Raw genomic sequence first — 16,924 nt, 5'->3', positions numbered from 1 at the left:
CTGTTTCCTTTTCTTCCATCCCTGAACCTGGTAGCTCCACTGAAGATCCATCATGGCAGACCTCATAACTACTGTACAAATATCTGGGGAAAGTACAAAGATGAGCATTTCATACTGGGCTCATCTCTTTCGCTTCTCGAGAGTGATAAGACCAGTACTGCTAATTTTATCTCCACCCTTTGAATTAGTCAGAACAATAAAGAATCCAACTGATCCACAGTAGAGCAATGGCATGTGCCCCCTAATAACTGATGTTTCTTGGAGGGGTGCCGGGCAAGATCCAAGAAGTGCCGGCTGTACCAAGTCTCCTGTTGCTCCCTGCAAGGCGTGACATGGTGGATATTAATAGTACAAAGCTGGGAGGCTGCAGTCTGCTTTTGCAAAAGCACAGACGGGTCGTCATTTCATCATCCCCCACTCGACAGAAGTCTCCTCAACTGGCTGCCGGGGGGCAGGTGGCCCAGCCTGTCTGTTTCCTGGAGTATAGCCAGAGGCAACAGCCAGGACAGAGAGTCCTGTTCCAAACATCTAGCAGAGTCACGCGCTTAGGGGGCTGCGACATCGCTCCTGGAGCTGTATCAGGCCGACACGGCAGTGAGCTGGAGGAAGTTAAACTGGGGAACTTGGTCAGGTGGCCGCAAGAAGGAAAAGAGGCAGAAGGGCCTACTCTGTGCAGCGGTGAGCTGGGAGCCAAGGGTGGTGTAGGCTTTATGGACTGCAAGCTTAGAGTGCATGCAAGAAAGGTATAGAGGCAAGGCTAAAGGCAACCATTTGGGACTCTTGAAATCAGTGCCAGTGAGACTGTCGACTCAGGACACAGCAAAAAGAGCTGGTGACTCAGCATCAGGACTGGCGGTAGATTTAGTAACTCAGCCTCAAAAGAGGAGAAGACTTTGTGGTTTAGCATCGGGATCTGGCAGGAAGCACAGGTGACTTGCTAGCAAAGCTCAGGGTATAGCCAGCAAGGTAGAGAGGTGGGGTGTATAGCCATGAGACAGAATCTTGTTGAGCTGGCATATAACTGGAATAATCGTAACTCAGAACTAAATAAAATACAAAAGAAGTGACAGCCTATTAGGGTATAGAGGATTGAAATATTAATCGTTGTGCCAGAGTGGTCACAACATCAGGACACACTGGATTGCATTAAGAGCTTTAACTCCAGAGTACACACAGCTAGTGATCAAAGTGGGTGTGGTCAGCGCAAATGTGGTGTCACTAGTGGCCAATGAGAGCAGGATTAATCAGACTAGACGGGATTAGTGACTATCAATTCAGAGTAGGAGGGGTTAGGGCCTGTCTCTCAGCAAAGGGTGTAGACTGAAGTTGGTGTTTGGGAGACAAGGGACTTTTGGACCACAGTACTTAAGACTAGTGGTGATATCAACTAAATTAATGATTCTCAGTCAAACAAATAGCAACTTCAGCACAGATTGGATTTTTTTTACTTATTACTGGACCAGAATGTTTGGCAGTAGGGACTGTTGAGCCTGAGCAGGCTTCTGGACAGGCTTCATGAATCTGTGCAGAGTAAGCAGGGTAAAGTTTGTCTGGTTGGAGTGGAAGTGGTCAGAAAAGATTCGGCCCACATAGGGTGGGACCAGTGAGTGTCGGTGTGTTTTGAAGTAGAATAGACAACCTTGGTAAAACCAGAGATAAGTGCCTGTTAGGTTCACAAATAGGCTGGAATAGTTCTTGGTAGGTGAAGTGGGTTGGACTAATGTCTGTAGACCCTCACTGGCTTGTATTAAAGATAGAAACATGAAAGTATAGAAGGGTGTAGAGTCTCTTATGTTTGAGTGGTTAGGATTGAATGGCTGATACTAATGGTCATTGTGACACGGGTCATACTGGCCAAACTAAAATAGGGCAGGCTCAATGTCACAGAGTTCAGACTTACTGAGTGTAATTAGAAAATCCGTATTACATTATACTGTGTAGTATAGTGACAGCATGAGGGTATAGTTGGGGTAGACACAGTGGATACTAGCTGATAATCACAGAAAAGTGGGCAGCTACAGTGGTCCACTGAAGGACAACAGCGTGTAGAAAAAAGGAAAGAAGAAGAGAAATGAAGGAAAACCGAACAATGGCCTGGGGTCGGGCGTTAAATTTGGTCCTGTGCTGTAGCTGTGTAAGGAAAAGGCGACCAGAAGAAGAGAAAAATGCAGAACCAGAATGCAAACGGACAAGAGGAGTCAAGTTGAGCCAGGTAAAAATGGTGTGGCTGAGGTACAAGAAGTTTAATATGTGCATCAATAGGTCGGGTCACGTGCTAAGGTGAAATAGGCCAATGACCTTGGTGTTACTAAATGAGTAGTATAAGAGCATGCTCATCGGAGAAAGCAAATCTATGGAGAAATGGTCACTCAGCTATTCAAACCGTGTCAAAGGAATGAGAGCCTGATGGTCACCGTGGATGAACAGTAGATGTCTGTTAGTATTTACAGATGAAAGGGGGTAACTTGACTGCTACTCAAATAAGACCAGAGGCACCATCACTGAGACTTACACACAATGGGAACCACCTCATTGTCATCTTAATGTTTAAAATAGAGCAGATTGACAACAAGGCTGGTGACCATTCAGAGTTGATGGCCGCTTTTGGCTGATTGGGTCATTCTAAGATTGAAGCTTTCTGGCATGAAGACATCTTAAACTGTAAACTGCTTTGCAATTTACTGCATGTGAGAATTCTCTGTTAATAGTCATTTAGACCCTGTAAGCTGCTCGGTCAAATAGGTGCCAGCTCACTGCAGAACCCACTCTCACAAATACCAACCCTCATTCACATGGGTGGTACATCCATCCATTCACATCCATCCATCCATTATCCAACCCTAACACAGGGTCACGGGGGTCTGCTGGAGCCAATCCCAGCCAGCACAGGGCGCAAGGCAGGAACAAACCCCGGGCAGGGAGCCAGCCCACTGCGGGGCACACACACACACACCAAGCACACACTAAGGACAATTTAGGATCGCCAATGCACCTAACCTGCATGTCTTTGAATTGCGGGAGGAAACCCACTCAGACACGGGGAGAACATGCAAACTCCACGCAGGGAGGACCCAGGAAGCGAACCCAGGTCTCCATACCGTGAGGCAGCAGCACTGTGCCACCGCGCCGCCCAGGGTACAATGTAGAGTCTTTAAATTAATCTAACACACAGGTCTTTGGGATATGGGAGATACTGGAGACACAGTGGGAACACGCAGACTCCTTGCAGGCAGTGCCTGGGCCAGAATGGCTGGGGGCTGTGAAGCAGCAGAATTCTATATAATAATCACAAATTAAATATATATATAGCAGATTTGCAAATTGAATACACTGAAGTGTTTGTTTCTCTTATGGACAGAATTACACTCCCAATAGGTTTATTTAGGGGTATTTAACTAACATGATGGTCCTTAAAAGTATTTTATAATCCTAACCTGAACTTGCTATTGAGCAAAATCTCAGTGGACACTTTTAGAAGATCAGAACCCTAATTGGTTATTGCAAGTAGTGAAGACGCCTGATGGGTACTTACAAAAGAGCAAACTCTTGTGCAAATTGGTGGCAAGGTTGAAATAGTTTGGTCACTAGAATCCTGAGGTTAACATACCAACGACCCATTTGTGTCCGAAGGTAGAGCTTAAATCTAAGAGTAGAGTCCTGATGGTCACTGAGATCTGGTCACTGAATACAACAAAATCATAATGACCAGCTTAAAAAAAAAAAGCCAACTGGTCACTGCCGCAGCAGTAGAAACCTAGTATTAGCCTAAGATAAAATAGATCTGTGATGTTCAGTTTCAGCAAAAGTTTGTTGGTCTCTGAAAATGGAAAAGAAACCTGAAGCAAAGGAGAAGCCTGCTGGTCATTGGTGGCAGAGCAGAAATTTGATGTCCACTTAAAGTAAAGTACAAGCAGGCAGTATGATGTAGTGGTTAAGGCTTTGTACTTCAAACCCTGAGGTTGTGGGTTCAAATCTCACTACTGACCACGTGACTATGACCAAGTCATTTCATCTGCCTGGACTTCAACTGCATAAATAAATGAAATGTAAGCAATTGTATCTCAGATGTTGTAAACAGCCTTGGATAAAGGCATCAGCAACATAAGTCAAATAATAATACGCCTTACAGCAAAGTAAAGCCTGATTATCAGTATCCAGAGCAGATGGTCTATAATGCCTGATGGTCATTTTCGGCAGAGTGACAGGAATGTGATTGTTTCTCACAGCAATTCTTTTTCTTCTCTGTTCTTTCAGGGGACAATGGATAAAAGCTTAGCAGGTCATTTTCCAGAGTGGAGAAGACAACACACACATATCCAAAGGGAGGGAGCAGATACAGGTAGGAGGTTATCTTATAACTTCCAATGCTGTAAAGACAATGAGCATTGAAAAGCGTGTGAGATGCCATGCTGTAGCATATCTTATCCCACACCCTTGGCCTACATTTCGCTCATCCCACACATTATTCCTCATCCCAGAGTGATGCATACCTTACCTGTAGTAGTCTTGATATTCTTGCCAAGATCTGCTAAGGACACAGATGGCTCTTTTGGCCAGAGAAGTCCATATCCCAATACGTACAGTATGGCTGGGTTTACTGGCATCCACAGCATTCTTTTGATACATAAAATAAATAGAGCAGGCAGAAAATGCACAGTTCTTATTTTCAGTTTGCATGCAGTGAATCACCACTTAGAAACACACACACACAGAGTAAGTCATCAATAAGGTAAATAAAATAAAAAAACAGATTACATCCAAATACATATGTTTGTGTTTTTGGGACAACTTTCACAATATTTACTCTTTCCTAGTAAGATGTGTGACAAAAGGCGTTATATCAACACCTGACCCGACACAGACAGACACGGGAGGCACACTGATAAAACAAATAAACGTTTATTTTTCTTCACCTGGGGCCACATCTTCCCCGTGTCCCTCAGGCACAACACAGTCCCACACTAAGCACAAACTCAAATAAACACAAATCAAATCTTCTTCTTTCCTCTTCTTCTTCTTTCCTCCACTCCTCCCGGCAGCTTTGTCTCCTTCCTCCCAACTCTAACTCCCGGAGTGGTGCTGCTGGCTCCTTTTATAGTCCACCCGGAAGTGCTCCAGGTGTTTGATAGACAGATTTCCGGCTGCACTTCCAGGTGTGGTGGAAGAACCGCCCACATGGGCTCAGGAACCACTGCATTGCCCCCTAGTGACACCCCCGGATCCCAACAGGGTCGTAGAGAACTCCATCTCCCATGGAGCCTTGTGGGAATCTGAGGCACCACTGCCACTCAGGAGGGCTGCCATCTAGCGTCCCGAGGGAGGTACTGTTCAGTCCATGCCTCTTACCCTGGACCATAAACAGAAGAGACGTCCCAGCCCGGCAAGGGCCCAGTAAAATACACTCCTCCCTTCACCCATTTCTGAGTTATTTGGTCACTCTTCCACATCCTGAGTGAGCCTTCGTCCTTATGGTTTTCTTGACTTTAATCTTTAAGAGTGACACCATGATTTTTTTTATTGACTTCTACCTGCACAATTTCAGGGCTTTTCTGACCAGTCACATAAACTGTGAATTGACCTTAGTCAAGGGTGATGTCACAGGAGGAGGAGGAGGTTGGGAGTGTGTGCTGATTACAGAGTGTTGCCACACCCACCACATGATGAACCACCCGGATTGAGACCTGAGTGCAGCCGTGCAACGGGTGACACCTCAGCACCGCACTGGAACAGTGAGATTTTTCACAACGTCATAGATTCAGTATTACTCCCTAGTCACCCCGGACAACATTACCTTACCGGCCAATTATTTCATTCAAATGCACCATAAGGTCAACAACAATGTCACGAGGAACCAAGTGGATTAAGAATTAAAGAGAGACCCCCATGACCTGACTTACAGCCTCTCACACAGGACTTCAGTAATATATGGTCTGTAGCTGTGCGAATTGTAAATAAATAATCATGCCCCGGCACGGTGGCGCAGTGGGTAGCGCTGCTGCCTCGCAGTTGGGAGATCTGGGGACCTGGGTTCGATTCCCGGGTCCTCCCTGCGTGGAGTTTGCATGTTCTCCCCGTGTCTGCGTGGGTTTCCTCCGGGCGCTCCGGTTTCCTCCCACAGTCCAAAGACATGCAGGTTAGGTGGATTGGCGATTCTAAATTGGCCCTAGTGTGTGCTTGGTGTGTGGGTGTGTTTGTGTGTGTCCTGCGGTGGGTTGGCACCCTGCCCGGGATTGTTTCCTGCCTTGTGCCCTGTGTTGGCTGGGATTGGCTCCAGCAGACCCCCGTGACCCTGTGTTCGGATTCAGCGGGTTGGAAAATGGATGGATGGATGGATAATCATGCCCCAAAAAGTGTAGGTCCCAACTGGGCATAGGTGTGTGTGAATGCATTTTGCTCCACACGTGCAGAGGTGGGCAGATCAGTCAGGTGTCTCAATGATCCCGCGGGGGAAGCAGCTCATCGCAGCCGTGCCTAATTAGAGAGGCGGTATAAGAGGAGAACACAGAAAGAGAACAAGAAACAAAGCCGCGAGAACAGCATTGGGTGGAGTGGCAGGACGAGCCAGCCAGCCAGCGAGTGTGGGAGAGGCAGCATGGTCGTAAGCCCCTGCGAGGGATCACTGCTCTAGTGGTGGATTGTCCCCACTGAATATTTGTTGAGAAGTGGTTGTGATTGTGGCGGAGTCCTCCCCAGGGGAGCGAGAAGATTGGCGGGAGGACAACCGATGCCAAGCCACTCGAGGCAGCTAAGACGGGGGTCAGTTGGTAAGGACTGTGACTGCTGAAGTCTCTGGCAGCTGAGCGAGTAATGGGTGAGCTGGGGAGACGAAGTGGGAGTTGTGCTGGGATCATCTGACAGAACATTAAGGACCTGATGACTGTGTTGTTAGCTTTATCCATCCATTTTCCAAAACACTGAATCCGAACACAGGGTCACGGGGGGTCAGCTGGAGCCAATCCCAGCCAACACAGGGCACAAGGCCAGAACCAATCCCGGGCAGGGTGCCAACCCACCGCAGTGTTAGCTTTATTCTTATTTTAAATTCTGGATTTTATCTCATACATCATCACTGTTTTTAAGGATTATTTATTTATGAAGAACTTTTTGAGTAACGTACTTTTGGGCATTGTTTGGTTTTGTTTCTAATAAAAGCACTTTTACACCTACTCCTTGCTATGTCTGCGTTCTCATCTGCCCAGCTCATCTCGGTTATGGTATCGACTTTGGCGGGTTCGAGAGGCTCTCGGGTGCAACAGGAGCATGGAGTCAACCCGTACCGTCACAGCTTCCTACCAGGATTCATTCTTTGGCCAACCAGGCATCCTGCCGTGTATCGATCAAGCAACATAACTTTCATTCAGGCCTTACAAGAGACACACTTCCTATTGCACATTTCACATTTCTGACTTTTTATGGTTACAGAATAAAATCCTTTTATTTGTCTCCTTTTCTGTCACTGAACTTCACTTCTGGTATTTAAGACGGTGGCGCAGAAGGTCCAAGTTTGTGTACATTGTGTTAAAAGTGTTGTATGTATTAGCTAGTAACATTTCTTTCATGGAAACAGAACTCCTCATGTTTATGTTGGCTTTGACTTTGGTTAGCATTTTGAGCTTTGGTATTTTGGTTAAAACAATCCTTTCGGTTTCAGACCTCAGCTATTTACTGTTCAATGTGCTTAATTTTTTGGCCTGTTGTTTTAAGGAGACAGCACAACGTTGAAAGGCTTAAATGATTTTTCACCTTTTTGTTGTATTTCATCTCTGCATGTCGCCAAATGAGAGAACACAGACCAAAATGGTGTTATAATCTGCATTTATTCTAAACTCGTTTGATGTGTTTAGAAGTTTTACTACTCTTTTGGTTTCTGAAATATATTTATTAATTATATTTTTTATATTCTTGTGACTACCTCGCAGTAAGGAGACCAGGGTTCACTTCCTGGGTCCTCCCTGCGTGGAGTTTGCATGTTCTCCCCGTGTCTGCGTGGGTTTCCTCCCACAGTCCAAAGACATGCAGGTTAGGTGCATTGGAGATCCTAAATTGTCCCTAGTGTGTGCTTGGTGTGTGTGTGCCCTGCGGTGGGCTGGCGCCCGGCCCGGGGTTTGTTTCCTGCCTTGCGCCCTGTGCTGGCTGAGATTGGCTCCAGCAGACCCCCGTGACCCTGTAGTTAGGATATAGCCGGTTGGATAATGGATGGATGGATGGATATTCTTGTGATCTGGGTGGCATGGAGGTGGGTAGCACTGCTGCCTCATGGTATGGAGATCAGGGTTTGTGTCTCGGGTCCTCACTGCGTGGAGTTTGCCTGTTCTCCCAGTGCTTGCATGGGTTCCCTCCGGGTGCTTTAGTTTTCTCTCACTGTCCAAAGAAATGCAGATTGGGTGGATTGGCAACGTTAAATTGGCCGTTTGGGGTGTGTGTGTTCACCCTGTGATGGACTGGCACCCTGTCCAGGTTTTGTTCCTGCCTTGCACCTATACTGGCTGGATAGGCTCCAGCACCCCCTGCGACTCTGGTCTGAATTAAGCGTGTTAGAAACTGAAATGATATTCTTTTGATGTGGTTTAATGACTTTACCAAATAATACTCGTTATGGACACTTTCCTGTCGTGATGCCGTCATTACCAACTGTGTTAATCAGCTCCTTAATAAACACCAGGCTATTTAAAGGCGAGATTTTGCAGAGCCTTCATTGTCTTAACAGTTAAGAAAAGGCTCATTCCCAAACAAAGATAAAAGCTTTATCTTGTTAAAAATGTCAGGTTTCTGATTAAAGCTCATTTTAATCATTCTTGTTTTGCCCTTTGTACAAAAGTTCATATACTGCAATCTCTTGTCCCTCGGTAGTCTTTTGGTTTTGATTTTTTAGTTTATGCCTTGAAGCTCTGCCACTCAGTTAATATAAAAATATTTCCCACTAAACCCTCTTATATTGAACATTCATGCAGTCAAAAATGGAAATGGGGTTTATTGTAGCAAAATTACACGATAATGCCCAGAACTCATGTGAAAAGCGTGCTGTGAGTCAAAGAGGCCCCTGGCACATGCAGGTGAAATTGCTCTGCACTATTAGGGACTTTGTAACTAAGTGGCAAGGAAAGGCAGGGTATGGGGGGGGGGGTGTTAAGATAAAGAGGTCATATTCCAGATAAAGTCTCTTTGAAATCTTACTGGCAATGGAACACACCTGACAAATCAGCATTTCCTTTGGAGTAAAAGAAGAGACAAAGAAGAGACAGTTTGAGGTGTAAAATGTTAATTCAATCCCAGAAACTCTTCAGCTCGGTTCATTCTGGTAACAAACCGCATACTTTGTCATTTTTTAGCAAGCTAACTTCTCTCGCAAATTAAGACCATAGTCCAACTGCCTCACTATCTGCTAACTGCCACTCGGCTTTGTCAGTTTAAACTGCACGTCCGGCCCTCTAGATTGTGTGCTAAGCTGCTGAAAGCTTCATTGACTATACAGTAAGTCCCCCAGGCTTCACTAGATCTCACACCTCAACTATGCTGACTGAATTAGGTTTTCTGTAGGAAGCCCTTTCCTCAGGTTCACTTTTATTGGCAGTCCTGCTCTCAGTTCTCCAAGGTGATATGTTATTAACTTATTTTTTCTCTTGACTTGATAAATTTAGACCTTCAAATTTGTAGAGAGCTTTTTTTTTTTTGGTACCCAGGGTTTTAGTTTTCAGGTTAGATGGAGTGTAACAACTTTCTAATTTCAATTTGTCCAACATAGACTGCATTTGTTAGTTTTCGGTTTCAGATTGTCCAGACAAGATTGAATTTGTAGGCTATCAGATTCCATTTCTCTGGATGAGTTTATGGCTTTTCAATCCAACTCCTCGAATATATATGTTGTTCTCTCATGGATCTAGTTTCTTGACACTTGGAACAGTTTCATATTTGACAGACTACTCAGACTGGGTTTCTTTTTCTTAGATTTCCAGACAGGTTTGAGTTTAATATTGCTCAGATTCTTATATTTCGGATAAAACCAGGTATTTTAGTTCCTGGACTCGATATTTTGAGATATGTTGAAAATTGTTGACCATTAGAACCAGGGCTGTGGAGTCTGTAGATAAATCCTTCGACTCCAACTCTGACTCTTTAGTTTCTGGTACTTCTGACTCCGACTCCTTTATATTTAATACTAGCAAAATACCCGCGCTTCGCAGCGGAGAAGTAGTGTGTTAAAGAGGTTATGAAAAAAAAAGGAAACATTTTAAAAATAACGTAACATGATTGTCAATGTAATTGTGTTGTCATTGTTATAACTGTTGCTGTCTTTTTTTATATATATATATATATATATATATATATATATATATATATATATATATATATATATATATATATATATATTATATATATAATATACACACACACATAAACATTTATATACATATACATATATATACATATCTACATATACACATCTACATATATATACACACATACATAAACACACACATAAGACTTACTGACTGAAACGGGCTTTCATTGACAATCATGTTACGTTATTTTTAAAATGTTTCCTTTTTTTTTCATAACCTCTTTAACACACTACTTCTCCGCTGCGAAGCGCGGGTATTTTGCTAGTATATATATATATATATATATATATATATACATATACACACATACATGCAGTTTTAATAACACAGAAATCAATATAAACATTAACATCATTATCATATGAGAATATGAAGTAATATATAAGAAGCACATTTCATATAAATATAAATTATTAAACAGTAAAATGTTCTTCTGTAATTTGGTACCGTGGCAATTTGTGTGTCTGTCCAGGATTTTAAATGACCTGTACCTCGCAAACCGTTTCACCTATACACTTCAAATGTGGTACACATATAGTACGTCACGTCTACTATCCGCTTTATGGGTGATGATTGTATTACTCTTTTTATGTTTATTTTATTTTATTGTAGAATCAACTCCTATCTGCGCACAGCAGGGCAGCCGTGTGCGGATGCGTATGGTGTATTCACTCCATGTTATCGTGCATTGCGCTGTCAGTGGTATTTTGATAAAAGAATTTGAACAACATATAAGAAGCGTATAAATTATTAAACAGTAAAACATTAACATTTAAGATGTAAAGTTACATTAAGTACTACTGCAGTGCCTTCGGGTATACCTCATTTTTTGTTTGCCCATTACATGCTTAAATGTATAAATTTTTTGGTGCACCTACCCGAGAACACGCGACATATAACCGAACGTGGGAGAAGCATGGATTTTAAACACGCGTTGAGTTGATCTGCTGGTCTCCCTCGTGGAATAACTGGTAATGTTTGACTAAAATCTACAGCGAGTAAAACGACATTACCTCCTATTTTTTTTTTTTACGATCTCTGAGATCTTGCTTTTTTCGGTTCAAGGCTTCATAAGCTCTTTTATGTTGTATGGTGTACTTATCCCAAACCATCATCTTTGAATGTTGCAAGACTTTCGCCTTGTATGTAGATCGGGGTAATTACATTCATTGCATTCCTAGTCTGAATCACAATGTGATTGTATGGGTGGTTACCTGGCACTGTAGGGTTGCCACCCGTCCTTTAAAATACGGAATGGTGCCGCATTTGAGAATGAAATTGCGCATCCCGTTTTGAATCAATACTGGACGGGATTTATCCCGTATTTTTTTTATAATTTTTTTTTTAAAGCAGCGTCTCATGCAAATCATCCCACACGCATTTTATGAAGATGCCTCCTTTCCTACTTTTGATTGGGTAATACTTGATGTCATCGTTAGTTTGATTGGTGTTTTTAACTGTCCAGTGAGGAGGGCGTGTCTTTTAAGTACAGTCTGCAAAGTGTTGGCACTGAGATGTGTCGTCAGCGCCATACTTGAAGCCCCTAACGTTGCAGTCAGCAAGTCGGCTAACATCCGCCATGTGCCGTCTTTCAGTTGCGAGAAGCAGATCATAGAATGGTTGAAACTGTTGCCCCTAACGTTGCGCCACGGCGTGTGGTTCGTTTATACCTCGTGTCTTCTCATTAAACTTTTATCTCGCGAATATGTTATTGCAATCCGCAGCAGGAGCGTTTCTATAAACTTAATTTAAACTTACGTTTTACACCGTGCTTTGTTTCCCTTATGAACATGCTTGTATGCTTAAGTCACTCCGTTCTCAATTGTTTAATTAATTTTTTGCTGTTCGCTGTTTGCGGCTCTTCCTCCATTTCCCCCTACTTCGTTCTTTTCTCTCGCGAATATGTTATTGCAATCCTTAACGGGAGCGTTTCAATAAACTGATTGAAAATAGTTTTGCATTTACCTTTTTAGTAAAAGGCGAGCTTTTAAGCCTGAGAAATCACCCCGTAAATGCACACGTTTAATTGGACATGTGTTAATATGTATGGTTACACAGTATTAAAAGACAGTGAACAACGTCAGTTACCTTTCTTCCCGCGTTTGATAAAAGGTGAGCTTTTAAGCCTGAGAAATCACCCCGTAAATGCACACGTTTAATTGCACATGTGTTAATATGTATGCTTACACAGTATTAAAAGACAGTCAAAAATTAATGTCATTTACCTTCGTTCCCGCGTGTGACTCGTGCTGTAAATCTCTTCCTTGTTTTTAGTTCACGTGATTACGTAGGAGGCGTGATGACGCGATACGTGACTCCGCCTCCTCCATTACAGTGTATGGACAAAAAATATGTTCCAGTTATGACCATTACGCTTTGAATTTCGAAATGAAACCTGCCTAACTTTTGTAAGTAAGCTGTAAGGAATGAGCCTGCCAAATTTCAGCCTTCCACCTACACGGGAAGTTGGAGAATTAGTGATGAGTCAGTCAGTCAGTCAGTGAGTGAGTGAGTCAGTCAGTGAGGGCTTTGCCTTTTATTATTATAGATGATAATGTATTTTCCATGTTGATTAAAGGAAGGCAACATATGCGTCATTTAACCTCAGAACTACTGGCTAGGAAGCTGACTCTCTACTGTTTTGGCCAGTTAAACAAAAGACAAGAACCCCTGAACACACATCAGGCCATTACACTTGTTTACACTCAAATGAACTTGTTAAACACAATATATCTGAAATAAAATGAAAACACTTTTTGTAATGTACCATAATCCAGATTATAATATGTAAATGTCAGGATGTATAATAGCTCAGTTGAACTTCACACTAGTAGTAACACAACTATGCACTGGGCTTTATTCTTACATCAGATAAGTACTTAATTATGACTGTTGTTTGTGAAATGGGACATTTGAACTTGCTGTATTTTTTTCTTCATTACAATTTAAATTTAGTAGTAGTCGGAGTTGATACATTTTTGCCGACTCCGACCCCGAGTCCAGGTACCCAAAATTGTCTCCGACTCCTCGACTCCGACTCCACAGCCCTGATTAGAACCCTAGGTTTTAAAACTTGCTTGAGGTTTTCCAATTAGATTCTAATTTCCCTAAACTGGTTCTGGTTTCTTGGTTTCCCCAAGACTGATTTGATATTCTCATGAACCATTACTTTTTCCAACATGATTAACTTTCTTTACTCTTAAATCTTTATCTTTGGTGTTGAGGGATTAAAATGTCACGGCTTATATAGTTTTCTTGTTTTTGAGAATCACATTTTACCAGAAATGTTTCAGCATACAGTCCACCAAATTTCTATTTTCCCACACTGGCCTGCCTCTAAAGTTCCCAGTTTTCAATATTATATTGCATTGACTGAATATCAGAATAAGATTCTCAAGACATGATTTATTTTCTGTTATCAGAGTTAGGTTTTTGCACCGTGTTAGCCATTATGGATGCAATGAGAAGTCAAGCAAAATGACACCTTTTATTGGCTAACTAAAAAGATTACAATATGCAAGCTTGTGAGGCAACTCAGGCCCCTTCTTCAGTTGTCTCCTTCTCAGGCGCCCCATCCATCTTGCCTGAATAAGAGCCTGGGCTGCCACGAAAGCTTGTAAATTGTAATCTTTTTAGTTAGTCAATAAATGGTGTCATTTTGCTTGACTTCTCATTGTTATCAGAGTTCAAATTCAACCACTGATTTTCTCTTCTTGGGGACCCTCAGTTCCAACTCTATTCAGGTTCATCACTTTTCTAGATTAAACTAAATTCTTTCCACTGAACTGAGCTGGCTGAATTGACTCCTCACCTAATGGTCAGATTCCTACTTTTCAGATATGACAAATGTACTGGCTATGAGATAGATAGATAGATAGATAGATAGATAGATAGATAGATAGATAGATAGATAGATAGATAGATAGATAGATAGATAGATAGATAGATAGATAGATAGATAGATAGATAGATAGATAGATAGATATGAAAGGCACTATAGATAGATAGATAGATAGATAGATAGATAGATAGATAGATAGATAGATAGATAGATAGATAGATAGATAGATAGATAGATAGATAGATAGATAGATAGATAGATAGATAGATAGATAGATACTTTATTAACCCAAAGGGGAAATTCACATACTCCAGCAACAGCAGCATACTGATACAAAAAACAATATTAAATTAAAGAGTAATAAAAATGCAGGTATAACAGACAATAACTTTGAATAATGTTAATGTTTAACCCCCCGGGTGGAATTGAAGAGTCGCATAGTTTGGGGGAGGAACGATCTTCTCGGTCTGTCAGTGGAGCAGGGTGGTGACAGCAGTCTGTCACTGAAGCTGCTCTTCTGTCTGGAGATGACACTGTTTAGTGGATGCAGTGGATTCTCCATAATTGATAGGAGCCTGCTGAGCGCCCGTCGCTCTGCCACAAATGTCAAACTGTCCAGCTCCATGCCTTCAATAGATAGATAGATAGATAGATAGATAGATAGATAGATAGATAGATAGATAGATAGATAGATAGATAGATAGATAGATAGATAGATAGATAGATAGATAGATAGATAGATAGATAGATAGATACTTTATTAATCCCAATGGGAAATTCACAATGCGAGTGGCAGCCTGTTCTTCATCTAGTTCTTCAGATGGCTGTGATTTATTTTTTTTCTCTTAGATTTATATTTCCTTGCTTCTTAGAGAACCCAGTTTAAAAATGGAACAACTATTTACACCTTTTCTCCAACCCTTGGTTCTGCCAACTTGGTTTTCAGATCTCCCAGTTCTCCAGGCTTGTCTGAGTTTGCCTACATTCCCATTTTCAAGGTAGTGCGTCAGGCTTGTTGACTGTCAGACCCGCACCCCTTCCTTTGTTTCCTGATAGCCCCTAATTAAATGCACCACACACTGGGCTGTGGTCTGATGATCTCAGGGAGCCAGCAATACCTGCTTTTCTAGGTGAGGAAAGAATTCTTGGCTGCCGGCCAACTAGACTTGGTCTTGCATGTTTAACTCGAGTAGATAATTAAAATGAATCAAGAAACTGACAGACCTCTGGCACACCTCACCAAGGTACTAATGCCCCAGCTCAGCAGGAGCACTGCCATCTGAGCATGCTGTTGAGAGAAGAAAGGGCAGTCTAAAGTGTTATAAATAGGTCCAGACAAGGATGTGAATAAAACAACGTTTCAAATTTAAACTCATTTACGTCTCGCCTGTAGAAGGGGCCTGAGTTGTCTTGAAAGCTTGCACATTGTAATCTTTTGAGTTAGCCATTAAAAGGTGTCATTTTGATTGACTTGTCATTAAACTAAAATGAGGGGAAATCTTATCCATGACACAATGCTAGAATAATCACGCATTATTTTATTAATAAAAAGAAACCTATGACAGTGGAATCCAAATCTGCCTCCAAACGTCCGGATACTGAGGGGAGCCTAAATCAGTTTCCAGCTTCCGTTCTCTTTCCTGTAAGGGTTAATAGTGAGAGCCTTGAGGTGCTGTGGAGGTGTGGCTATGGAAATGGCAAGTACTTAGGTAAGCAAGTTATAAGCCAAACAGGATTTCCCAGTTCAAGGTAATCATTAGCAAGCCATCTCCCCAAGCAGCACAGACGGTAAGTACACTTGCTTCTTCCACTTACTGCAGGAACTACGTGATAGACTCTAGGAAATCAGGGCTCTACCAGTAGCAGGGAATACACACGTCTGGATAATTACCAGCTTAACCAGTGTCTGCGGGTAATAAACGCTCAACTGATTTTTGGCTTTTTTAACACCCTCTGTTCATAAGATTAAGTTATTTGTAAGTGTAAGGTGCTTTCCAGAACATGGAAACATTGGCTCTCATTGTTCTTCTTTTCAAACAAATGCACCCCACTTCTGCTCCTCCCACTTATTTGGTCTGCTTCTTGGAGCGCCAGTTGTTTGGACTACGGTGATTTGGCCAGGTCTCCATGTCTAGTTCTCTTGTCTCTATCTGTTTTCCAGCTTCTCTTTCCTGGTTGTAGTGATTTCACTGAGTTGGATACTTCTCACACTCCAGCTCCAACTATTAGACCCTGGCGTTTGGCTCTGAATACAGTGGACTGGTCCACTAGTTGGACTCATCTGAACTCCCAAAGACAGAAATATATGCATATTTTTACATCTATTAATTACCTGAAATGGGACCGTTCTATTCTAATATTACAATGTTCTTGCAGCAAATATTTCAAAATTACAGATAATGATGGAATCTTCATATGTCTGTCTCTTTATTTTATATGTTATAAAAACGATTGCAGTGGCAAAACACTATTCAAATCAATTGAAATTGGGTTAGGCTCCTACAATCCTGAATTGATTAAGCAGGTTTACCAAGGTGATGTTATACAAATCCAACTATGCAACAGCATAGCATACGGCGTCCGAGAGCTGGCGAAAATAGTGTAGTGGTAAGAAAAACAGAGACAGGATGATTCTTTTATTAAAAATCGGTAGATATTTGCTTATTGGTTGCTTTTTAATTATATCCTGATGAATAACTTGTGTGGAATTTGCTGAAGCTGATGTACAGTAAATGAAGTTTCA

The 16,924-nt window shown here is 42.1% G+C and overlaps 1 protein-coding gene across 3 annotated transcripts in view; it reads left to right on the top strand.

The window, feature by feature from the left end:
* The first annotated feature begins 534 nt into the window (after window positions 1-534).
* Window positions 535-16,924, top strand: part of grb7 (growth factor receptor bound protein 7) — an 81,003-nt gene continuing 64,613 nt past the window's right edge. Inside the window, exons 1-2 of one of the 3 annotated variants that reach the window (XM_028819867.2) lie at window positions 535-2,212; window positions 4,255-4,339. In XM_028819867.2, coding sequence (XP_028675700.1) covers window positions 2,072-2,212; window positions 4,255-4,339 — 226 coding nt within the window. In that variant the 5' untranslated portion in view covers window positions 535-2,071. Of the gene's footprint in view, window positions 2,213-4,254; window positions 4,340-15,913; window positions 15,970-15,993; window positions 16,094-16,924 lie in introns of those variants that run through there. The other 2 variants (XM_028819868.2, XM_028819869.2) reach the window with 2 other exon arrangements.

The sequence above is a fragment of the Erpetoichthys calabaricus genome, chromosome 14 (genome assembly GCF_900747795.2).
Source record: "Erpetoichthys calabaricus chromosome 14, fErpCal1.3, whole genome shotgun sequence".
NCBI lineage: Eukaryota > Metazoa > Chordata > Cladistia > Polypteriformes > Polypteridae > Erpetoichthys > Erpetoichthys calabaricus.
This window is presented reverse-complemented; position numbering and strand designations above follow the sequence as displayed.